Genomic DNA, 26,902 nt, shown 5'->3' with positions numbered 1-26,902 from the left:
TATTATGTTTAGAAATGTGTTGAAAAAACTCAGTTAAACAGAAATTGGAGAAATAAAATAAACGGGGGCTCATAATTCAGGGGGTTTATTAATTCTGACTTTAATTGTACTGCTTAAATAATAAATAAATAGGCCAATAGAGAGCGTAAATATACATTTGATCACTCCTATAATGGTTCATACCATTGTGAATGCATGTTTGCACCAAAAATATTAATTTGGCGGCAAATCTAGAGCACCAGCAGACAGCGTAAGTCTTCACAAACCGTATTTCTTTTAAAATAGGCGTTTGTAAGGTAGGTGTCCGTTAAACTTGATCCATAGTTTATATTTTATTAAACACTTGCTCGCATGGAAGTTAAGTAGAACAGTAAAACAATATTGTATATGTATATGTGCAGTATTTTATGGTCGGCTATTAATAGGTGCAGGAATGTAAACCTCTCACCATTTATTTAATAATCACAAATGTCTTTGAGAACCACTCAATATCCCTCAAAATACCGAAAACAAAAGCTTTATTAATAAATGAGATGTATTTGAATTAAATAGATAACTTCACTGAGGCAGATTACCGAACATAACCGACAAATTTGACCTCTCCCGATTTTCAATGTACAATTCGCACCCTGGATTTTCTGACCAGAGAAACACGTCAGCTGAAGTTTAATCTGATAAACTCCGTTTTCATCATGTTTGTTCCCGATGTTAGCACTAGATGGCACTGTTTCACTTTGTCAAAGAAAGCGACATGGAGACCAGAGAGCTACAAAACGCCTCATGAAGATTCTCCATTTAAATATCTTGTTATTAGTTTAATTTATTCACTTATACCTATTAATAAGCGGCTACTACACTCCTTTTAGTAGTCTAATGGTTGTACCGTTGGATAGTTTGTGGTAAACGCAATAGTATAATATTTTCTTATTTCTACAATTTTATAATGACTGTTCGTTAAAAAAAAAGCTTTTGTTGCAAAGATAAATAATTTGACCCATGCTGCAGCAACGAGGTCTAAAAATACACCACAATCACCGGTTACTTACAGGAAATTAACCCCGAAGACACATTCATTATCTCTGGCTGCCATTCGTCACAGCTTGAAAATGAAGCCTGTTTCATGCATCTGCTAATTTACTAATTAACTGCTGCAGATTTGCTACAGTAGCTGTGTTTAAAGGAATAGAGCTGGGAGATTGGGAATGACTGAAATTTCACATTGAAACGTTTATAATTGGTTTATTTCAGAATATTTAAACAACGTGTAAATAAGAAGCCACATATTTTACCTGCAGAATAAATAGGCTACAATCTTTTTTCTTAGATGGCATATTGAATGCATTTTTACGATATTTCTTTGTATGGAACAAATAATCTTGTGCAAAATAATTCGACTTATACAATTTTATTTATATGCTATTCAAACTAAACAAAGAGTTTTGATATTTTATGATTAGTACAGCCTTTTGAGGAAGCAATCTAGATTTTATTTCCCTATAAAATAGTATATTATTAAAGATTAAGCCATTGTGTCTTGTTTTATTATTTATCTATTTATATTACGTATTAATACGTTATATAGATCTCTTTTAGACTCCCTTAAGCGAATGCCCGCCTCTTGTGCGTCAGACCCCGCCCTGGCTCACAAATCCCCGCCCCCTGCGCATGTGTGCCTGTGTCGGCATTGGTGAGAAATCAGCGCTGGAACAGATGAGGGAATGTCAAACTTGTTGCCGATGCCTGCGGCTCAACACATCTAACACAAAAATAAACGAGAAAACCGTCCGGGATTCCGAACCATTTGATGGAACAGTGCGTATTGTGCGGACAATATTAAAGAAAGTGACTATTCGTTTCTGTATTTGATACAATTCATGCTGTGACAACAAAAGGGATCCTGGGCTCTCCAGTTTAGACCAGCGCGCGCGCACCCACAGCGGCGTATTGAGTCTCCTCACAGGACTGAACACTTGCGCGAAGTTCTCCTCGTAAGGCCGCCGATTTAATGCACTTATTCGTGTATTTTCAGTTTTTGAATTAATCTAAGTGTGCGTGAATGCTTTAGTATTTAATAAAATAATCAGTCGGGATCCGCGCGCATTGCAATGGAGATATGAACATGGGACATGTGCTCCCCGAGCTGGTTTGCGCTCTTCTGGATTTGTGTTGAAGGACTTGGGGACTTTACGCATCGAGTAATGATGTAAACGAGGATTTTGTTTTAAAGATGTGCGTTTTTCAGGATCGTCGCTATAAGGATATACAAAGAGGAGTTCGCGTTTTTACGCTTGCGCTGGAATTAAGGTACTTCCGATTATTATCTGATCTTTTACATCTAATATTTATTAAAATGTACATGCTTATAAAAAATAAATCTAAAAATTTTAGCTGTTAATTATTGTGCTTTTTTAAAATTTTTATTTTTTTGTCTTTGTGTGTTTTTGTTCAACATGAGACCCAGAGACAGAAAAGAAATATATAAATATATATATATATATATATATATATATATATATATATATATATTATTATTATTATTATTATTATTATTATTATTATTGGTTTGAAAGTTAATAAAGAATTGTTTGACTAGTTTTAATTGTACTTTTTTTCTTTTTGCAGTGAGAAACAAATAAAAGGAATTTAATCCCAGTGGACTGAAAATGAACTCTAATTATAACAGTGCTGGATTCCATATGAAAGGGCCGTCGGTAGCTGTGGAGCCAATGATGGGTCCCCTAAACGAATCCCCTATGCAGGGACTCAACTTTGTCTCAAATAGAGACCAGTATGGGTTCCAGACTCATGGCCACGGGGATATGCTCGGTATGGGAGTTCAGCCACAACATCAGCTTCACATGCAAGGACCATTCAACCATCAACCTCCTAACCATGACCAGCATTCACATCTGTACCAGGACAGCGTTCCCTCTTGCCTGCACGGGGACAGGCACATGGGTTTCAGCAGCACCAACGCGGGTCACCCGCATATGTTTGAGGGGGGATTCAGTCAGCATCTCACAGAGCCCCAGTCACGAGAATGCATCTCACAGCAGCAACAACAGAGAATGGCTGCGATGCCTGAGTTTCAGCCGCACGGCCATCCGAACGGCAATCATGCTGTTCCAGCACCATGTCTTCCTCTAGACCAGTCACCAAACCGTGCTGCTTCGTTCCACGGCCTGCCGTCCTCATCGCCTGAAACCCATAGACTTGAACACTACAGGCTTTTCCCACAGGGCAGAATGGGGGGATCAGAGCACTGTTTTCCCTGTGATCCTCTGACTGGGAATTTTGACATGACAGGATTCTCCACCGCAGACTCATCCGAGCACAAACTGCCCTATTGTGAAACAGGGAACCAAGTAGTCGGGGGTAATTTTTCTACTTGTAATCGAAGTGGTTCCCGAGGGCCCATGATGGGCAGCTCAAAAGTTGACCAGCAGCTACCTCAGCAGAATGTGTTTTCAGACCGATTCGGAAATAGGGGGAAAATGGATCCGGGGGTTAATACCAGGCACCACCTCATGGCACAGCAAAGACCAGGACCTGTTGCCAGGCAGAACCCTGGTTCCCCTGCCCTCCCTCGATTTTATCACACTCCAGACTATGTAGCAAACAATACAGATGTTCAAGGCGGTGGCCCAATGGTGCACGTTCAGCACGGCCACCTGGATCGGCCCATACATAGACTGAACAACCATAACATGCACCCCTTTGGGGAGCCGGTGTTTGATGTCCCCCAACTTGCCCCTCAGCCCCCACATCACCTCAGCTCACTACCTTATTTGAATATGGCAAAAAGGCCACGGTTTGATCTCCCGAATGGCTCTGCTGGAGAAAGCTGCAGCCCCCTAAGCCACAGCTTACATAATCGGCCCAGTCTTGAGAACCACCTCTCCCCCTCGGCATTCCCCTCTCCCATGGGGGACTTTACATCTCATGTGACGGATGGGTTTCCATCCGGCCCCCTACCCTTGAGCTCTGGCCCACAGCAGCAGCATCAACAGCAGCAGCAGCAGCAGCGGCGACAGAATGCAGCAATGATGATCAAACAAATGGCATCCAGGAGCCAACAACAGAGAATGAGGCAACCTGATCTGCAGCAGTTAAATCTCCACGGAGATGTCACTTCAAATGGCATGGTCTGTCGAGGGCCTCTGGGCAGTGTGTCTCAGTCCAATTTTGAGAAGAAGCATAATTTTCATGGAAACTTTGACAGCCCCCACCTACCTCAAGAAAACTCATGGTTTCCTGAGCCACAGCAGCACTGTAGAGAAACAAACACACATGCCTTGGAGCAGGCAGAAAATGGACACAACATTATTTTTAGACAAAGCGTCACAAGCATGGACATGCAGTCTTTGAATTCTCCTGGAGCACATCATCCGTTCGAAAATAATGTCAGCAATCCTCTGCAGATGCAGTCTCCCGATGAGAGCAACATGCAGTCGGGCGCACCCACGGACAGGAGGCCGGCTGAATTTGGAGGAATGGTGATGAGGAGGCAGCACAGCTTCCCTCCTGGAGGGCCGAGTCAACAGGGAGCCCCCCAGAGCAATCCTCCAGGATTTAGCTCCTCTCCAGGGAACTATCCCGCCCATCCTGAGTACCTCTCCAGCCAGCACCTGTCAGTCAATAAGCTTGGGGCCCTCTCTTTGGGGAATTTGAACAAAGCCAGTACAAAAGACAGTGTGTTTGGCCAAAGCTGTCTGGCAGCTCTTTCCACTGCCTGCCAAAATATGATCGCCAGCCTTGGGGCCCCGAACCTCAATGTGACTTTTAATAAGAAAAGTCAAAACGAGGCCAAACGCAAAGCAGGTCAGGTTGAGCAGGACATAAATAGCAGTGGCAGTAGCGGCCCAGGGGCAGAGTATTTCCAGAGCAATGCTTCTCAGAATAGTCAAACGCCTTGCTCTGGGAATAACAACAATACGATGGTGGGTCAAAGTGGTACGGGCCAGATGGTGAAAAGGGAAGCGAGCACCCTTTCCCCAAATGACAGCATGGAGTCTGGATGTGAGGGGAAAATGGCAACAGGCAACGGTAAAGGGAGGGGGAAGAAGAGGCGAGACAGCGGGCACATAAGTCCCGGAAACTTCTCTCCTCCTAGTGGAGGTAACCCCGTCGTCAGCCCAGGTCAGCAGGGCTCCAGTTTGAGCATGGGCATGGAGAGCCGAGGTAAGACCCCAGAGAGGACTCTAGTCTCCCCTTCTTTCGGAAAGCCAGACCTCGCCACCTCTATGGACAGCGGAATTCAAAGCGTGGGCAAGTCGGATGGCGTTTCGCCATGCATGGATTACTTGGACGAAGCCAGCCCTAACTACAGCGCCGAGGACCCGAGGCCCTGCAGAGCTGGTGTAAAGTGTAATTCAGAAAACAGGGCCAGCTATACTGATGCTTCATGCATGGAACAGGTGCGAACGCCATTGAGCAACACAGGGCAGGATGAGGTTCATCCTCTGGAGATTTTGCAAGCTCAGATCCAGCTGCAAAGACAGCAGTTCAGCATCTCTGAGGACCAACCCATGGGAGGGAAAACAAGCAAAAAGTCTGACTGCCAGGCCAGTCTAAACGGAGAATGCACCCTGGCCAACTCTAGCCCGGTTACAGGCAAGAGCTCTGTGAATACCATTGACCTTGACTCTCTTATGACAGAGCAGCATGCCACCTGGTATGTCCCTGGCAATAAGGCTCTGATAGAGGACCCCAGTAATGACAAGTGCCTGGGATACTGGGAGCGAGCACGGGGCCAGAGTGACAACAAAGAAGGTAAACTTCATTGACTTGCAGTGAGAGCATGATGAATTGGTGTTTTTATGGACTGTTGAGTTTACTTTGATGGCTTAATGGTTGAATAATGAACAACCCAAGGTAGCTTAACCTCAGGCACAGGGACCCATTTACAACTAATCTGTCACCCAGAAGTGAGCTTTAATTAGCACTCTTTAAAACACTCAGTCTCGAGCTGACAGAAAACAGGATGCAAAATAATAATTAACCCACTGAAAACAGAGAAAGTTTGTTTGGCTCTGCAATTTGCAGTACAATAAATCAGTCTCTTTATTGTCGTTTAAACATTTAAACAGATTTTTTTAGCATCAAATTTGATAATTCCGTGCGTGTCTCTTAAGTTTTTAAAACTAGCAAGAAAAAGGCATATATTAGCGTTATTTTTAATAGTAGTAGTGATAAATAGTGTAAGTAGTAGTACCATTTCTCATAACATTTAGTATTTTACACAACACATGTAAGGGACTACAATTTCTACAGTAACTAAACTCTACGTTTTAGGGATTTACTTGATGTAAACTGAACGTTCACTCTAAATGTACTCGTAATTAAGTTTTATCTAATGCCAACAGGATCTGTAGTTAAGATTTTAATGAGATTTAAGGACGTTCAGATCTGAACTACAGATCCTCTACGTGCTAGATTAAACCTAAATACATATATAAAAATAAAAATATTCAGTTTTAAATGGACCAGCAGTTGTATTCTACAAAACGGATGCTATTATGTGTCTGTTAATATTTTCCTTGCGTTTTCACCTCAGGCTTTCATATCAAATTATTTACTGCAAACTTTTGCTATGACCGTTCAGATATATTGTCAATAATATAAAATATAGGTGAAGAGCACCGTAGGTCACACAGCGGCAGTTCATTGAATTTCCTATCGAATACACACAGTTCTTACTGCATTATTTTGGAAGCTCTTTTTTTGTCTGAGGATGTTAGTGAGCTGAGTTTGCTGTTTATTTCACTTTAGGCACGTTAGAGCTCGCAGTGGCTTTATTAACCCATGAGGCCTGATAACAGGGCGACCTGAGAGTTGAATGAACACATCAGGCATGCGGCCAGAAGTGTAGTTTTACATCAGAAACTTCTTTCCTGTCACTTCTTGATTGGTCCCCACTGTCCGTTGATTGCGCGCCTTCCGAAATGCCATGTGGCATCATATTCATGTTTGATTTTCATGACAGTCAGAATCTTTTTTTTTTTCTTAATTATTTTCTTTATGACAGGAATATCTCAGTGACAAGTAACTTAAAACTTTCTTTGACACCTCTAGTTGGTACTGCATTCCCTTAACAAAAACAAATCAGTTTTTGCGTTTCTCTCAATTTTCTTTTGCGTCAGCTCCCGTCATTTTATTATTATTATTATTATTATTATTATTATTATTATTATCATTATTATTATTATTATTATTATTATTATTATTATTATCATTATCATTATTATTATTATTATTATTATTATTATTATTATTATTATTATTATTGTTATTATTATTATTATTATTATTATTATTATTATTATTATCATTATTATTATTATTATTATTATTATTATTATTATTATTATTATCATTATTATTATTATTATTATTATTATTATTATTATTATTATTATTGTTATTATTATTATTATTATTATTATTATTATTATTATTATTATCATTATTATTATTATTATTATTATTATTATTATTATTATTATTATTGTTATTATTATTATTATTATTATTATTATTATTATTATTATTATTATCATTAATATTATTATTATTATTATTATTATTATTATTATTATTATTGTTATTATTATTATTATTATTATTATTATTATTATTATCATTATTATTGTTATTATTGTTATTATTATTATTATTATTATTATTATTATCATTATTATTATTATTATTATTATTGTTATTATTATTATTATTATTATTATTATTATTATTATTATCATTAATATTATTATTATTATTATTATTATTATTATTATTATTAATAATAATAATATTTTGTATTGCATTTATTCTGAAAAGCAGTTGCTATATTTATGTAAACACTACGTTTTTAAAGAGCAGTTTTTATTAAAATTGTTTTTGTTTTTATACATTTTTATTTGACCTCATTTTACTATAGCTACATTTTTAACTATATATAATTATCTGTGTGCTAAATTTGGTATATATATGTTTGTAATTTTATATATATATATAATATTTTCCATCGGGTTGCTATAATTACATAGATTGTATTTATAGTATTAATATTTTATGGTCATAGTATTAATATTTATAGTATATAATATTATAATAATATAAATAATAATAATTGTACAACACACACACACACACACACACACACACACACACACACACACACACACACACACACACACACACACACACACACACACACACACACACACACACACACACACACACACACACACACACACACATATATATATATATATATATATATGTGTGTGTGTGTGTGTGTGTGTGTGTGTTGTACAATTATTATTATTTATATTATTAGGATATTATATACTATAAATATTAATACTATGACCATAAAATATTAATACTATTAATATATATATATATATATATATATATATATATATATATATATATATATATATATATATATATATATATATATATATATATATATATTTATACATACATACATGCAGACATACACAGTTGAAGTCAGAATTATTAGCCCCCCTTAAATTTTCTTTCTTTTGTAAATATTTGCCAAATGATGTTTAACAGAGCAAGGAAATTTTCACAGTATGTCTGATAATATTTTTTCCTCTGGAGAAAGTCTTATTTGTTTTATTTCAGCTAGAATAAAAGCAGTTTTTAATTTTTTAAAAGCTATTTTAAGGTCAAAATTATTAGCCACTTTAAGCAATTTTTTCCGATAGTCTCCAGAACAAACCATCATTGTGCAATAACTTACCTAGTTAACCAAATTAACCTAGTTAAGCCTTTAAATGTCACTTTAAGCTGTTTAGAAGTGTCCTGAAAAATATGTAGTCAAATTATATATACACACAAAAATTATATATATATATATATATATATATATATATATATATATATATATATATATATATATATATATATATATATATAATATTATTATTATTATTATTATTATTATATATATATATATATATATATATATAATTTTAGCAACTCGATGGAAAATATTTGAGTTTATTCAACGTTTTTTAACATTCGTATCGATTGAATGTAAAACAGATGTAAGCTGCAGCCTCTTATCAGAATGCAATCTGATCAGAAAGTTCTAGCTACCTCAAACTCCAGCGTTTTTTTCTTCTTCTTTTTTTCTTTTCCTCTCGCTGTTTTGCCTAATAAATGGAGAAGGTTGTCAGATGCAATTTTTCAGACGAGGCTGTCGGATATTCTGACAGCTTTGTGGCTCTGAGAATAAACACTAAAGGCCAGAACAGACAGAAAACAAAGGAGAAGATGCAATGGTCTCATGGGAAAACGGCTCAAAACAACACTCTGAGAACACAGGTATAGGGATGCGTTTTTGTGTGTGGAAGGGATGCGAGGAGAAAATAGGGCTTGATATCTATGTGGAAAATATCAGCAAACAGTGTACACTCCAAACGCTGTGTAACTTGCGGATCCTTTACAGAAATGAGCTTCCGTGTCTTTGAACGTGTCAGAAAGCAAGATTTCTCAGTGGCTCTATAAATACAAACTTGTAAAGCGTGTACACTATGTGCAAGTTCCGCGTCCTAAAATAACCATCCATACCTTTGAACGTTTATCAAGAATACATCTAATTATGGTCTGAATACAATATAAGCAGTTTTATAGAAAGATTGGGTCAATTGTGCTGCTAATTTCTCTGATGAATTGCATTTTGAGCGCTGCCCGTGCAGATACGCACACCTTTATATGGGAGTGCTTGTTTGGCAGGCAGAATTAATTAGTGTTTTCTCGTGTCCGTGTGATGCACTGCATTTTTCCGTGAGGAATGTCAGGGTGGAAATGGGAAGAAAAAAAAAGAGAGAAAAAAAACATGATCTTGTCTTGGCATGTATTAAATTCCGCTTTCACGTTTTGTCAAGGGACAGGCCTGTGTTGTCAGAGAATCATCGCTTTGATTCATGCATCACCTCTCCAAGCTAAACATTAAGAAGCAGTTACACCCAAACATGTAGATTCCGTCATTGTTACCAGAGAAACATATCAGAGATATTACGCAGAATGTCCAAGCTGCTCTATCCCATAAACAAACATGGAGGTTAAATTAAGACTGCTGTAATAAGATCAAATTTGCTTAAAAGATTCATGCATCACCTCTCCAAGCTAAACGTTAAGAAGCAGTAACACCCAAACATGTAGATTCCGTCATTGTTACCAGAGAAACATATCGGAGATATTACGCAGAATGTCCAAGCTGCTCTATCCCATAAACAAACATGGAGGTTAAATTCAGACTGCCTTAAAAAGATTAAATTTGCTTAAAAGATACATGCATCACCTCTCCAAGCTAAACATTAAGAAGCAGTTACACCCAAACATGTAGATTCCGTCATTGTTACCAGAGAAGCATAACGGAGGTATTACGCAGAATGTCCAAGCTGCTCTATTCCATAAACAGACATGGAGGTTAAATTCAGACTGCTGTAAAAAGATCAAATTTGCTGAAAAGATTCATGCATCACCTCTCCAAGCTAAACGTTAGGAAGCAGTAACACCCAAACATGTAGATTCCGTCATTGTTACCAGAGAAACATATCGGAGATATTACGCAGAATGTCAAAGCTGCTCTATTCCATAAACAAACATGGAGGTTAAATTCAGACTGCTGTAAAAAGATCAAATTTGCTTAAAAGATTCATGCATCACCTCTCCAAGCTAAACGTTAAGAAGCAGTTACACCCAAACATGTAGATTCCGTCATTGTTACCAGAGAAGCATATCGGAGATATTACGCAGAATGTCCAAGCTGCTCTATCCCATAAACAAACATGGAGGTTAAATTCAGACTGCTGTAAAATGATCAAATTTGCTTAAAAGATTCATGCATCACCTCTCCAAGCTAAACATTAAGAAGCAGTTACACCCAAACATGTAGATTCCGTCATTGTTACCAGAGAAACATATCGGAGATATTACGCAGAATGTCCAAGCTGCTCTATTCCATAAACAGACATGGAGGATAAATTCAGACTGTCTTAAAAAGATTAAATTTGCTTAAAAGTGCTACGCAATTACATTTTATTGTAGTTTTCTTTCATTTTTTTTAATTAGAAAAATATTTGAGAACCTTTTACGTTTTTAACCAATAGAAGATAGGAATGAGAAAATAAAATGTTCATTTCTAGTGCGTTTTCAGCAGTGAATGCTTGTTTTAGTGCTACATCTATCAGCATGAATGACTGTATGATGAGTAATATATTAGATATGATTAATGAATTGATTTGGTCACACTTTACAAAAAGCATCCGTTAGTTAATGTGTGTATTTATTAACAAGAACTAATAATGAACTATACTTATACATAACATTTATTTAAATGACAGCATTACTAAAATCTAAATAGTAAACATTAGTTAGTGCATTGTGAGTTAACATTAACTACACTGTTAGCAGTTTTTGTAAATTACACAGTGTTTAACTGCAATATAAACTGTATTTTACTACAATTATACAGTATGTTACCGTATTTTAAAATTGCATTGTGAAAATTGCTGAATGTTTTACAGTAAAGATACAAAACTGCAAATACATATAGAGCAACAGTCAGTTGAAGTCAGAATTATTAGCCCTCCTGAATTATTAGCCCCCTGTATTTTTCCCCCAATTTCGGTTTAACAGAGAAAAGATTTCTAAACATAATAGTTTTAATTAACTAATTACTAATAACTGATTTCTTTTATATTTGCCCTGATGACAGCTCATATTTTACTATTTTTAAAGAGATTAGTATTCAGCTTAAAGTGACTTTTAAAGGCTTAACTATGATAAGTAGGCAAGTTAGGGTAATTAGGCAAGTCATTGTATAATGATGGTTTGTTCTGAAGACAATTGGTAAAAATATAGCTGAAGGTGGGTAATGATATTGACTTTAAAATGCTTCTTAAAAAATTTAAAACTGCTTTTATTCTATCCGAAATAAAACAAATAAGACTTTCTCCGGAAGAAAAAATATTATCAGAAATACTGTGAAAAAATCCTTGCTCTGTTGAACATCATTTGGGAAATATTTGAAAAAAACAATTCAAAGGGGGCTAATAACTCTGACTTCAACTGTAAAAGGTGCAGTAAGTGCAAATACAGTATTTTTGCTGTAATTGATTTACAGTAACAGCTGGCAGTAAGTCACCGTAGATTCTACAGGAATTTTTTAACAGTGGAACAATAAAAAACTCCTTTAATGTTAACAAAGATGAATAAATACTGTAGTAAATGTACCGTTCGTTGTTTGTTCATGTCAGTAGATGTATGAACTAAATGTAGAAGTAGATGTAAAGGGTTACAAATGATTTAGAATGATTCAAATATACAAAAAACACCATGATACAAATACAAAATGTGATTAAAAGTGCATAAATGATACAAAAATACAAAAAACACCATGATACAAATACAAAATATAATTAAAAATACAAAAAACAGCATGATACAAATACAAAACATGATTAAAAGTGCATAAATGATACATAAATACAAAAAACACCAGGATACAAATACAAAATATAATTAAAAATACAAAAAACACCATGATACAAATACAAAATATAATTAAAAATACAAAAAACAGCATAATACAAATACAAAACATGATTAAAAGTGCATAAATGATACATAAATACAAAAAACACCAGGATACAAATACAAAATATCATTAAAAATACAAAAAACAGCATGATACAAATACAAAATATCATTAAAAATACAAAAAACACCATGATACAAATACAAAATATGATTAAAAGTGCATAAATGATACAAAAATACAAAAAACACCATGATAAAAATACAAAATATGATTAAAAATACATAAATGACACAAAAATACAAAAAACACCAGGATAAAAATACAAAATATGATTAAAAATACATAAATGACACAAAAATACAAAAAACACCAGGATAAAAATACAAAATATGATTAAAAATACATAAATGACACAAAAATACAAAAAACACCATGATACAAATACAAAATATGATTAAAAATACATAAATGATACAAAAATACAAAAAACACCATGATAAAAATGCAAAATATGATTAAAAATACATAAATGGCACAAAAATACAAAAAACACCAGGATAAAAATACAAAATATACATAAATTATACAAAAATACAAAAAACACCAGGATAAAAATACAAAATATGATTAAAAATTACACAAGACAAAAATCCCAGTGTTTTAACATGCAGATCGCTCAAGTTCAGAGCCAAGATGTCTACTTTCGGTGTTGTTATAGTCATATACAGCTGAACAGTTGAAGTCAAAATTATTCGCCCTCCTGTGAATTTTATTTTATTTTTTAAATATTTCCCAAACACTGACTAACAGAGTCAGTTTTCAAAGTATTTCCTATAATACATTTTCTTTTTGAAAAAGTATTATTTTTTGTTTTATTTTGGCTAGAATGAAAGCAGTTTTAAGGTCAATATTATTAGCCTCAATTTTCCTTGACTGCCTACACTACAAACCACTCTTATACCACATGCCTTATTACTCTAACTCGCCTAGTCAACCTAAATAACACAGTTAAGCCTTTAAATGTGACTTTAAGCTGTATACTAGTATATTGATAAACATCTAGTGAAATATTATGTACTGTCATCAGAAATCAGTTATTAGAAATGAGTTATTAAAACTATTATGTTTAGAAATGTGTTAAAAAATCTAACAGAAATTGGGAGAAAAATGTACTGGGGGGCTAATAATTCAGGGCTTATGTCCCTAAGATCATCATTGTTTCTTCTTAGCAACTCCACCCACAGAAACATAAACCAACAAGTTCCCCCCACCCCTGGTCATTTTTAAGTGACCAAATTCTGCCTGCGAATGGCATATGGAGCATAAGGGTGTTGCTTTTCCATGCGTATGCTCTAGTGCATGTGTTGCGCTGGCCAAAAGAACACGTCTAAGAGCCAGACAGAGCAGTCAGCCATCCAGACAGCAGTCAGCCATCCAGACTGGGCCCCACAGCTGGCCCGCTTTCCCAGCCCTTCCCCTCTTCCAGCTTTAGGCCCAGCGCTCATGAAGGCGATCCCTGTCCACGGCACGGCGGAGGAGAAGAGGGGGGGGGCCAAACGGCCCCAGGGCTCTGATGTGAAACTCCTTTAGTGCTTTGGGCCCTCGAAAACTGTGAAAAGCTCTTTCATATCCCTTGGCCCGGGTCCCGCACTCTCTTTAGAATATTTTAGAATAATTTCATTCTAATTTGTCAATGGAAATTCAAACCATATAACAGCATATAAAAACAGGTTCTGGAGGGACTAGTTTATGTAAAAGAGCCAAGCTATTTCCACGCTCTTGTGTGGGGAGGCACCCACTGCGTCCCCTGCAGTTCTGTTGGCTGCTGTTGAGAGACTCGCGATATAAGCGCTTAACAATGATATGGACACAATCCCGCCGTTTGAGTAATGAAGTCCGCACTGTCGGGATGATTCACAAGATGGAGCTTAAAGGAACAGTCAAACGTGCAGAAGTGAACGCTCTCGTGGCGTCGTTTACAGTCTCTTCAACAGCTTGAGTTTTGAAAGAGAGTTTGAAGCATATACTGGGTGCTCTTTTCCATTTAATGAATACAGTGTTTACTCAACATTTTAATTGAACGGTAATTGAAATATTACTGTTTTTCTGTAATATAAATATATAGAGAGAATTTTACATGTATTATCATATAGCACAGATTTCTAGTTTCAGTTTGACTTTAAATGTGATATATATATATATATATATATATATATATATATATATATATATATATATATATATATATATATATATATATATATATTTACATGTGTGTATATATATATATATATACATGTAAATATATATATATATATATGTATGTATATATATATATATATATATATATATATATATATATATATATATATATATATATATATATATATATATATATATATATATATATATATATATAGGCTGCGCGATATTGGAAAAATCGAACATTGCAATATTTTATTATTCTGCGATAGATATTGCGATAAGAATCCAATTTCTCCAGATGACTTGAATCTATTTTAGGGCTGAACAATATATCGATTCAGCATTGATATCGCAATATGATCACCCGCAATAGTCACATTGCGAGTATACACAATGTTGAGTCTGGATTATAATTAACCATTTACATGTGTTTTTAGCATTTAGGCATAATAATTTGTCCTGCTTGTAAATTTATTAACAATGAATATTTGTAATTGTTTATGCAAGGAAAACTACATGGCGGTATTTTACATTTGATTAATATATTACTGTTTACCTGAATACTGTTTGAGTAAACAATAAAACACTTTATTTCAGTAATATCTTTTCTTTATTGTATTTATGTAAGCTTGTAGATTGTTTAATATATTTTGTGCCCTACAGAATCCTCCCTATCCATCTAATATTATAAATCTTTATAAATTTATGAATATTATAAATCTTTCCAAATAGAGAGATTCAAGTCATTTGGTGAAATTGGATTCTTATCGCAATTTATATCGAAGAATAGCAAAATATCGCAATGTTAGGGTTATATACATATATATATATATATACAGTTGAAGTCAGAATTATTAGCCCCCCTTTGAATTAGTTTTTTCTTTTTCAAATATTTCCCAAATGATGTTTCACAGAGCAAAGAAATTTATACAGTATGTCTGATAATATTTTATTCTTCTTTTTAACATTTTAGGGTCAAAATTATTAGCCACTTTAAGCTATGGTTTTATCGATAGTCTACAGAACAAACCATCGTTATACAATAACTTGCCTAATTACCTTAACCTGCCTAGTTAACCTAACTAACCTAGTTAAGCCTTTAAATGTCACTTTAAGCTGAATACTAGCATCTTGAAAAATATCTAGTCAAATATTATTTACTGTCATCATGGCAAAGATAAAATAAATCAGTTATTAGAAATGAGTTATTAAAACTATTATGTTTAGAAATGTGTTGAAAAAAATCTGCTCTCCGTTAAACAGAATTGGGGAAAAAAATAAACGAGGGCTAATAATTCAGGTGGTTATATATATATATATATATATATATATATATATATATATATATATATATATATATATATATATATATATATATATATATATATATATATATATATATGTATATATATGTATATATATGTATATATATATATATCACATTTAAAGTCAAACTGAAACTATAAATGTTTGCTATATGTTTATACATGTAAAATTCTCTCTCTGTATATTTATTTCAGAGAAAATGGAAATATTTAAAAAAAAATAATTTTTTAGCTTTAATCCAATGGAGAAACTGGGTAGTTCTTTGCAGTTCTCTCATGTAGCGTTACACTTTGTGCTACACAAGTTTGAGTACTGGGAACTTTTTTCTGGTCCTACAATTGTCTTCTTCATTGCTTTCTGTCTTTACTATGCTGTCCTCTTACTGAAATGGCAAAAACAATATTAAAAGTATTGGTCACACTTCACAATACGTATAAACAATACTTGTACAGCATTTAAAAATCATTATTTAACATTTGAAATATTTTTAAAATGACGTAAAAAAAGACCAAAATATTTTTAAAACGACAAAAAGTAAAAAAAAAAAAAAGTAAAAGATGTAAAAACGTAAAAAAAGTCCCAAAACATACAAATAAATTAATGAATAAAAAAAAATTAAATAAATTTAAAAAACATTAATTAATTTATTTGTATTTTTTGGGACTTTTTTTTTACGTTTTTACATCTTTTACTTTTTTTTTTTTACTTTTTGTCGTTTTAAAAATATTTTGGTAACACGTTATAGTAAGTTTTATATATATATATATATATATATATATATATATATATATATATATATATATATATATATATACATATGAATGGCCTGTGTATGCCACAACAATACTGTAATCACTGTAGTATTTATTTTCTTATTTACTTAATTTTAATACCAAACAGTTGTTATGTCATTTTCAGTTGTTTCGCTTGTGTTTCCTTATAGGACATGGGTAGGAGCACTTCTCTGAAGACTCTTCGTAGCGTGTAACTAAAAAAAGGTAAGACAGTCAAATCTATCACACATATCAATTAACATTTGGGATTTTTTACCCTATAAAAACGTGTCTTTTTTAATAAAGAACCTTTCAACACAGGCCTGCCATTAACTCTGATATTCTTAAATGATCTTTGCTTGTAAATGAGTGTGTGGTTGTAAATGAATGTGCAAAAACAAATCATGTTTACTAGCCAAATTCTCTATGAATAACTAAGAGACTGCTCCACCAATCAGAGAACGCACTGTTACCATGGAAACAGAATTTGCTCCAAAAAAGCGTCAGCACCCGCTCCCATGAAGCATTGCGAATGATGTAATCAAGTCATCTTCCTGACACTCTCAAAACACTTAGAGTCTAAACATTAAATCTATTGATTATAATACATTTAAAATAATATAGTGTATGCAATATTCCTATAGTATATGATACATGGTTATGCTAGTATTAATTAAATAGTATTATTGTTTATAGTTATTAGGGATAATTTCAATTTGTTTAAATTTGTATATTTATAGTTCTATTTTACTGCTTAAGGTTAATATTATCTTGCCAAATTTGCTTTATATATTTTCAATATTTATTTTAGATAATTAAAATGTTGATGTTTTATAACTTATTTAATTGTAGTAACTCTGATATGATTATAGCCACTGATTTGGTATTACTTTAAATTTGCATTAATGGATTTCTATTGTATGAGTGTTCATTTTTTAATTTGATTACCTAATTTGCTTTGCCTCATGGGATATTTTATGTGTAATGTTGTGATTCATTGGTTTGGTTCAAAGATTGGCTTATTGATTATTACTTATTTATTTATTATGAAATGAGAAAATATTTAAACCATATGGAGCCAGATCAGTCACAATTTATATTTATATTATATTTACAAGATATAATTTATACATCCACAACACAATTCACATTTACAAAATTAAATTCATAAATTTAAAACACGATTCATAAATACACAAACCCAATTCATAAATTTAAAACACGATTCATAAATACACAAATCCAATTCGTAAATTCGAAACACCATTCATAAATACACAAATTCTATTCGTCAATACAAAACACGATTCATAAATACACAAATTCAATTTGTCAACTCGAAATACGATTCATATATACACAAATCCAATTTGTCAACTCGAAACACGATTCATAAATACACTAATTCTATTCGTCAATACAAAACACGATTCATAAATACACAAATCCAATTTGTCAACTCGAAACACGATTCATAAATACACTAATTGTATTCGTCAATACAAAACACGATTCATAAATACACAAATCCAATTTGTCAACTCGAAACACGATTCATAAATACACTAATTGTATTCGTCAATACAAAACACGATTCATAAATACACAAATCCAATTTGTCAACTCGAAACACGATTCATAAATACACTAATTGTATTCGTCAATACAAAACACGATTCATAAATACACAAATCCAATTCGTAAATTTAAAACACGATTCATAAATACACAAATCCAATTTGTCAATTCAAAACACGATTCATAAATACACAAATCCAATTTGTCAATTCAAAACACGATTCATAAATACACAAATCCAATTTGTCAATTCAAAACACGATTCATAAATACACAAATCCAATTTGTCAATACAAAACACGATTCATAAATACACAAATCCAATTCGTAAATTTAAAACACGATTCATAAATACACAAATCCAATTTGTCAATTCAAAACACGATTCAAAAATACACAAATCCAATTTGTCGATTCAAAACACGATTCATAAATACACAAATCCAATTCGTAAATTCGAAACACGATTCATAAATACACAAATCCAATTCGTAAATTCGAAACCGATTCATAAATACACAAATCCAATTCGTAAATTCAAAACACGATTCATAAATACACAAATCCAATTTGTCAATTCAAAACACGATTCACAAATACACAAATCCAATTTGTCGATTCAAAACACAATTCAAAAATACACAAGTCTAACTCGTATATTTAAATCACAATTCATAATTACACAAATTCAATTTGTCAATTTAAAACGTGATTCAAAAATACAAAAATCCAATTCATTTGGTGAAATTATTTATAATTCTTACTTGTGAATTCCCAAATTTTGTGTTGTATTAAAGAACTGTTTTGAATTGATAAATTGGATTTGTAAGTGTGAATTGCTCTGTGCATGTATGAGTTTTATTTTGTAAATGTATTATTTTTGAAACTGATCTGGCTCCATAGAACCAAGAATGGCAGTAACGCGTGCGCCATGATCTGTACCGATTTGCCTAATTTCCAAGGAACGAGCCGCAGACGACGTACCATCTGTCTCCCGCCGTTTGAGCGCGACGGCTCCCGTTGCTATTCCTGCGAGCCGTCGGTGGCGATTCCATGGCGACAAGATGACTGACATGTGTCGCATCTCTCCACAGGTGCTGCACGATCTCGCTGTGAGGGTGGGGGTGGGACCTGAAGGAAGCCACCCGCGGTGTCCGGAAACCTCGGGACTTGGGGGTGGGGGTGGGACGGAGGGGCCCCTGCTGTTCCTCTCACTTCCAGATGCGACTTAAACTCATCCAGAACAACTCTAACCACTTTGGGACCTCGCTGGCTGCTTTCCGTAACTGTAAGGATGATGGCTGGCTTGGTGTTTTCCAGCAGTAATTGGATACTTTATTTTTTTTTTTCTTTACTAGCCACAAAGCTCTCCGGGTGTCCGTAGAGCAAGTCTTCGGGCCAACAAAATCTCTTTAGATTGACTGGAGAGAGGAAAGACAATGGGATACAGGAAATACACAAAGCACAGCAGACTGGAATCTTGGACAGCGAGACTTTTCAGTGCTTTTAGTGTATTTTTATCTCCTAAAGTCGTTTTCTTTTTGGGCTGGAATTACCTCATTTCTTTTAAAGACTTGCAAGTGAGGGTTTAACTAGTTAGTACAAGAGCGTGTCGCTCTCTCTATAAATATTTATTAGCCCTGTTTGTTCAGCAAAGCTCCTTTATTTGTGTCAAAAGGAGAACTTCGGCGTTGCGTTTAATCCATGTTACGTTATCACAATTTTTTTGCTTCTTCGGTTTAGAATTCTGAGCGGTAAATTCCTTCACACGAGAGCCAAGCAGCGTGTTATAAAGCTTCCCATTCTTAGAGGTCTTCAGCACCAGGCGCTGTGTCTGTGGTGGGTCAACCTTTTGACTTTGAAAGGCCGGTGGGGGTTCTGTCCTGTCCCTACTGTTTTTGGAAATTTGATATTCACCCTGAGAACATCCCTTTGTGACCTGCCTGGCCGGCATCGGAATGCCATTGTTTCAAGTCGAAACTCTCCTTTGCTTGGGTTTTCTCTCTTTACCAAGCCTCCATTGAGACCCCGAGCTTCCCTCTGCCTTTAAACCAACTGATGGTGAATATGTTTAGTCGGAATTGGCAGGCTATTCAAGCGAGGACAATGGTTGGAGACAAAAGACTTTCCTTTTAAGAAAATAGTTTTTTTTTTCTTTCTGGAGAGAAAAGGTCTTTAACCAATTTTTTGGTCTGTCTTCGACACCTCTCGGTTTCCTTGTTCTACCTCTTTTCTCTCATTATTGTGATATACACAAAGCTTAAAGTGAAGTTATTTGTGCCCGCAGAGTTTCTTTTGTAAATAACCTGTATAATATGAATCACTTATTAACAATAAATATGTTGTAAATTATATGTCTTTTCCGTTTGGTCTGTCCTGAATCCTCCGCCGTCGTCTCATTAAATATTTTCCTATGAAATGTGGCGTTCTTCCCAAGAGAAAACCTAAATTAGCATGCTCTCTGTAGCGAGAGCTACCGCTTAAAGTTCCTAAATGGCGACGAGGATTGTTTAAAAGCGGTTTCTGTATGATTAGATCCATTTTTGTTTGATTAGGGGGCACCGGGTTTGAGATATGCCTGAGAAATGCCGTCTTTATGTTTACACTGAACTAATCTTAAACAGTGGGAAAATAGTTTCAGCTGAAAGAGAGAGAGAGAGAGAGAGAGAGAGAGAGAGTCAAAGGAGGAGACTGTTTGTGAAATGCTCGGCTACAAATCTCCAGTGGTTTGGACGGTCTTCGAGACTGCTGGGTTTGGGTGGTTAGGTCTCTGGAGTATCAGCCGTGATTACTCCGGTATTCTTAATGTAAATCATTGCCTATTGATAGTGGAACCAGATCAAGCTTGCAAAGTGAAATTTCAAGCACACAGTGCAATAGTTATTGTGTTTTCAAATCAACCGAGGGCTGCTTCCAAACCGCCCGGTTTCTAAAAGAATGCATAATGTGCATGTGGATGCACACAACATGTGCTGATTACACTAACCAGATGTTCTAGTTCAGCGCTACTCAACTGGTTTTGTTTCAGAAACAATACAGAGCAGAAATAAACGCCTGAGATTACTTAGTAATATAATCATGAACTGCACAGGCCCAAGAAGAATATCTGCAGAACGACTAACAAGACGTTGAATAATCATCGTTGTAAATGCAAGAGCAGAAATATAACAAACAAACTGGTAACACTTTAGATTAGTTCACAGCTCATGTTATTAACTATTGGTTTATTAATTATTATTAATGGTTCGTTATTAGTTATAAACAGGGCCAGACAGAATCTGCAGACATTTTTTTTTTGCAATTTCTAGGCAGAATTTTGTAAAAAATCTGTTCATGCGGAATTATTTTAGGAGAATCATAACAAAAAACTTCATATATGAAATAAAAAAATAATACATTTATATCTTTTATTTAATGTTTACAATGCAAATCCAATTTGTTTGGTAAACAAAGCAAGTCTCTGTTATGATATATCTACTAAAAGACAGAAAATATTACTTTACAATCTGTATTGTAAATAAATCATATGAACATTTTAATATTGCTATTATTATATCACAATAATATTAATGATTATTATTTTAAAAACTGAATGAATCTAAATTTACACACATTTCAGTTGTCATAAGCTGTCTCCTAAATGGCACACTAGACACTATGCACATATATACTATGTACTTATGCACTTACACACACCAGCATAGTATTTGTATGTAGCGTTGTCCCAAATCGAACGCTAATGTTATTTTACTAAGCGGAAATTCAAACCATTTCCCTGATGACGTTTGACGGTTGCCATATTGGTGAAATAAATGACCAAACTACCACATAATACCTGCCATGAGTATTACCGCATTCACCATCAGGAGGCGCTATAATCACTCTTCTCAAACCATTTCCCTGATGACGTTTGACGGTTGTCATATTGGTGAAATAAATGACCAAACTACCACATAATACCTGCCATGAGTATTACCGCATTCACCATCAGGAGGCGCTATAATCACTCTTCTCAAACCATTTCCTTGATGACGTTTGACGCTTGCCATATTGGTGAAATAAATGACCAAACTACCACATAATACCTGCCATGAGTATAACCGCATTCACTATCAGGAGGCGCTATAATCACTCTTCTCAAACCATTTCCCTGATGACGTTTGACGGTTGTCATATTAGTGAAATAAATGACCAAACTACCACATAATACCTGCCATGAGTATAACCGCATTCACTATCAGGAGGCGCTATAATCACTCTTCTCAAACCATTTCCCTGATGACGTTTGACGGTTGCCATATTAGTGAAATAAATGACCAAACTACCACATAATACCTGCCATGAGTATAACCGCATTCACCATCAGGAGGCGCTATAATCACTCTTCTCAAACCATTTCCCTGATGACGTTTGAAGCTTGCCATATTGGTGAAATAAATGACCAAACTACCACATAATACCTGCCATGAGTATAACCGCATTCACCATCAGGAGGCGCTATAATCACTCTTCTCAAACCATTTCCCTGATGACGTTTGACGGTTGTCATATTGGTGAAATAAATGACCAAACTACCACATAATACCTGCCAAGAGTATTACCGCATTCACCATCAGGAGGCGCTATAATCACTCTTCTCAAACCATTTCCCTGATGACGTTTGACGGTTGCCATATTAGTGAAATAAATGACCAAACTACCACATAATACCTGCCATGAGTATTACCGCATTCACCATCAGGAGGCGCTATAATCACTCTTCTCAAACCATTTCCCTGATGACGTTTGACGGTTGCCATATTAGTGAAATAAATGACCAAACTACCACATAATACCTGCCATGAGTATAACCGCATTCACCATCAGGAGGCGCTATAATCACTCTTGTAGGAGAATTTTGCTTTCACAATCCAAAATAAATAAAGTTACCCAACATGTGCGCCAGATAGCTCCGCCCCTTCCGCTATGTGAGCAAAGCTGCGACTGTTGAGTGCGTGAAATGTCCATCATTACATACTTAATTTTACCGGTTGAACGAGTGCATCATCCGGGTAATTATAGTGCACTTATTATTTTTGGAGTTTTCAGTGTGAATACTCTAATTACACTATGGTATACACTATATACTACAAAATGGCGTAGAATAATGCATAAGTATGCGATTTGGGACGCACTTAATGTGCGTTCACATCGAAAGCGGTGAGAGCGTCCAAGGTTGCTCTGGCCGCCCTGGCGACAACGATGTCTGCCTTCAGCTCCGGCGGCGAGAGCGTCAAAATTCGTTAAATTGATGTCGTATTTAAAGGGGCCGTTGCAGCATATCGGTTACATTCCTGCATTAAACATGCTTTCTAGTGTGAAAATGTTGCGCACTTCTTATTAAATCCATTTAACAAGGAAAGATCAAGTTGCTTTGCTCCACTTAATCATCCAATATGTCCATATGTCTGAAATATTCTGAAGCAGCAATACTGTCGCATGAGATTCCCGCTTTTTTAAAGATAAGTATATATATAACATTAATGCGCATCTGTAACTCTCCAGTAACTTATTTAATGCACGTTCCTGTAAGAAAATATTGCAAATAACTTGAAATCCGGCGATCGCGATGATCAAGTCCTTGGGAACAACTGTGGTCGGAACCAAAGTTCACAGGTCTGTGTTCTCTGAACTCCTCTCAAGCGGTGGACTTCTACATTCTGATTGCTTGCCGCCGAACCGCGTCATAGCTCATTACCATAAAGTTAACTTGATTTCAACTCTCCTAGACGCCCACAACGTCGAAGACACGCCGCGCTGCTCCTCACCGCTTATCACCGCCGGCTCTCATTTAAATGAATGGCTTCCGGCTACTTTGACGCTCTCGCCGCTTTCAGTGTGAACGTACGGTTATAGACTAAATGATGGGCTAAAAATCTGGAAATCTGCAGATTTCTGCGCACGCAGATTCCATGTGGGCATAAATTATGATCATATTCTGCATCCCTAATCCTACCCAAAACCAAAACCCAACTTCAACCTTATTAGCTGTTAATACTCAGCTAATTTATTAAGTTAGTAGTGTTCGTGAATACTTTCCTAATACTTTTAATTGTGACCTAAAGTACAAACTTTATATTCTAAAGTTTTCTGTTTATCTTTTTTTTTGACAAATGGACGCTCCTGTTACATTTATTAGAATTATATAATTGCGTTTTGGCATTTAGCAAATTGCTAAATTTGTTTTCGGGTTGGAACCCACCAGTTATTCACTTCATTAAACCAAAACATGAGTAATAGCACCTAAATGCCCCAACAAGTCATCATGCATTAAACATGCTGAATTTCAGTTGTAATGTCACCGTGTGATGTCCTCGCGTTTTGTGCGCTCTGCACGTCCTTGCTGATATTTGCGACTCTATTCCAGTGCATTGCAGAAGGAGTCAATACCACGGTGATTCTGATTCCCAAGAGTGACGCACCGTCTAAGAGACGGAATCTCTAACAGGAAACGCAGTCTGAAAAATGTCCTAGTGCAGTTAGGCCGAAGGTGCATTTTCTTTGGCTGGCGCCAGACATTCTTGCTCTTGTTTTTCCAATTTACTGGAGCTACAGTGAGACAGTTTTCCCATTTGGAGATGACTGCAAAACTCAGCCGTTACTATTGTTGATTGTCATTACGACAGCCGTTTTTAGTCATGTTTACGAACAACTTTTAGAGATGCGGTTAGAAAAAAACACATACTTATATTAGATCTGTGCATTTTTACAGTCATTAATCGATCGCATTTTAATTAGTCCACCCTCCTGATGTCATTACGCCTCACTTAAGCGTATTAAAAACTGATTTGATTTGCTCTGCCTCCAACTTGAAGCCGTTTCTCTTTTCCAGGGCAGGCATATGAGGAGCTCTTCAAACCTGCGACGCATGTTTGTTTAAGACAGCGATCGCTTTGCCATTCCCCAGCGCGTGTGTTGGCCGGAGCGTGGCCACATGGTTTAGTCCTCACATACATGTTAATATGCAACACAAGTGGCTCTAAAATTGCAGGCCTTTGAGAGCTTTGACAGTCTGTGCATTCATTCAGTCCCAAAGCAGGTTTTCCTATTCATCTCCCCTCACAGAGGAACACCATGGTGGGACTGCTGGAGAACGGGAGAAAAAGTGGAGGAGGAGGAGGAGATGGAGGAGGGGTATCTAAGCCCAGCTTGGCTTCAAGAATGGGATTCAGCAATTGGTGTGCAAATGGCAGTGTTTCCCACAGTCCAGCGATCCCCAAGGAGCCCAGCAGTGGAGGGCCACTGGCTTGGGTCTCTTGTCTGTCCTCTGAATTTTTCATAGGTCAGCCTTCACAATGCACACTTAAATAGCTGGGCAGAGCCGATGGAAATCAGCATAGAGAGAGAAAGAGGGGGGGAAATCCACCCCCCACCTCTCCAACAATAGGAATAAACAAAGATTTTGCTATCTTTTTAAGGAGAGCTCATCCAAAAGCGAGCTGCCTGAAAAGAGAGACATTTCTCCGCTTTTTTCTTCTTCTTTCTTTAGGAGGAAAGGGGGATGGAGAGGATCTCTTGTGCTTGGGAATGCTTCGTAATCTTTATATTTTTTCTTTCTGTCCCCATTAGGGTGGACGCTTGCCTGAAACTTCCTTTTGTTTGAGCTCTATGGGCCGAGGAACCTGGTGGCACTGGCTGCTTCAGGCTGCTTGGATTCACTTAACGCTTCTATTATCTCTAATGGTTTTGGATGGCTTGTAAAGACTTCCATGTGCCTTATCTGTTTGGGAGGTGGTGGGAGGGAGACCGCGGGACGTGATTGACTGATTGTTATATGGAGCCTTCATTGAGAAAGTAAAAGTGCTAAATGTCACTGAAGGCATTTACCAACGTTTGCATTTGCATTAAATATGTGCATGGGAAGTGTGCCGCTGATTTATTTGACAGGTTGTAGATCATTTGATCTAGTGGCCCTTGAATAGAATCCTGCTTTGATATTGGACGTTTAGTCCGCTGATGGTATATGCTACCTAAATGATTTTTCTTTAAAAATGAAAATGTCAGCGGTGCGGTGGAGCAGTGGGTAGCGCTGTCGCCTCACAGCAAGAAGGTCGCTGGTTTGAGCCTCGGCTGGGTCAGTTGGCATTTCTCTGTGGAGTTTGCATGTTCTCCTCATGTTGGCGTGGGTTTCCTCCGGGTGCTTCGGGTTCCCCCACAAGTCCAAAGACATGCGGTACAGGTGAACTGAATAAACTAAATTGTCCATAGTGTATGTGTGTGAATGAGAGTGTATGGGTGTTTCCCAGTGATGCAGCTGGAAGGGCATCCACTGCATAAAACATATGCTGGTGGTTCATTCCGTTGTGTCGACCCCTGATTAAAAAGGGACTAAGCAGAAAAGAAAATGAATGAATGTATGAATGTATGCCTGCTAGCATTCCCATTCATCTGAATGGCA

General features: G+C 35.7%; 1 protein-coding gene across 1 annotated transcript; it reads left to right on the top strand.

Moving 5' to 3' along the window:
- The first annotated feature begins 1,693 nt into the window (after positions 1-1,693).
- On the top strand, positions 1,694-20,817 carry mn1a (meningioma 1a). Its single transcript, XM_056466548.1, has 4 exons — positions 1,694-2,304; positions 2,623-5,772; positions 17,058-17,112; positions 19,560-20,817. Exons 2-3 carry the CDS (start codon positions 2,664-2,666, stop codon positions 17,066-17,068), a joined length of 3,120 nt encoding a protein of 1,039 aa, XP_056322523.1. The 5' UTR covers positions 1,694-2,304; positions 2,623-2,663; the 3' UTR covers positions 17,069-17,112; positions 19,560-20,817.
- The last annotated feature ends 6,085 nt before the right edge of the window (positions 20,818-26,902 follow it).

Source organism: Danio aesculapii, chromosome 10, assembly GCF_903798145.1.
Source record: "Danio aesculapii chromosome 10, fDanAes4.1, whole genome shotgun sequence".
NCBI classification, from domain to species: Eukaryota; Metazoa; Chordata; class Actinopteri; order Cypriniformes; family Danionidae; genus Danio; species Danio aesculapii.
This window is presented reverse-complemented; position numbering and strand designations above follow the sequence as displayed.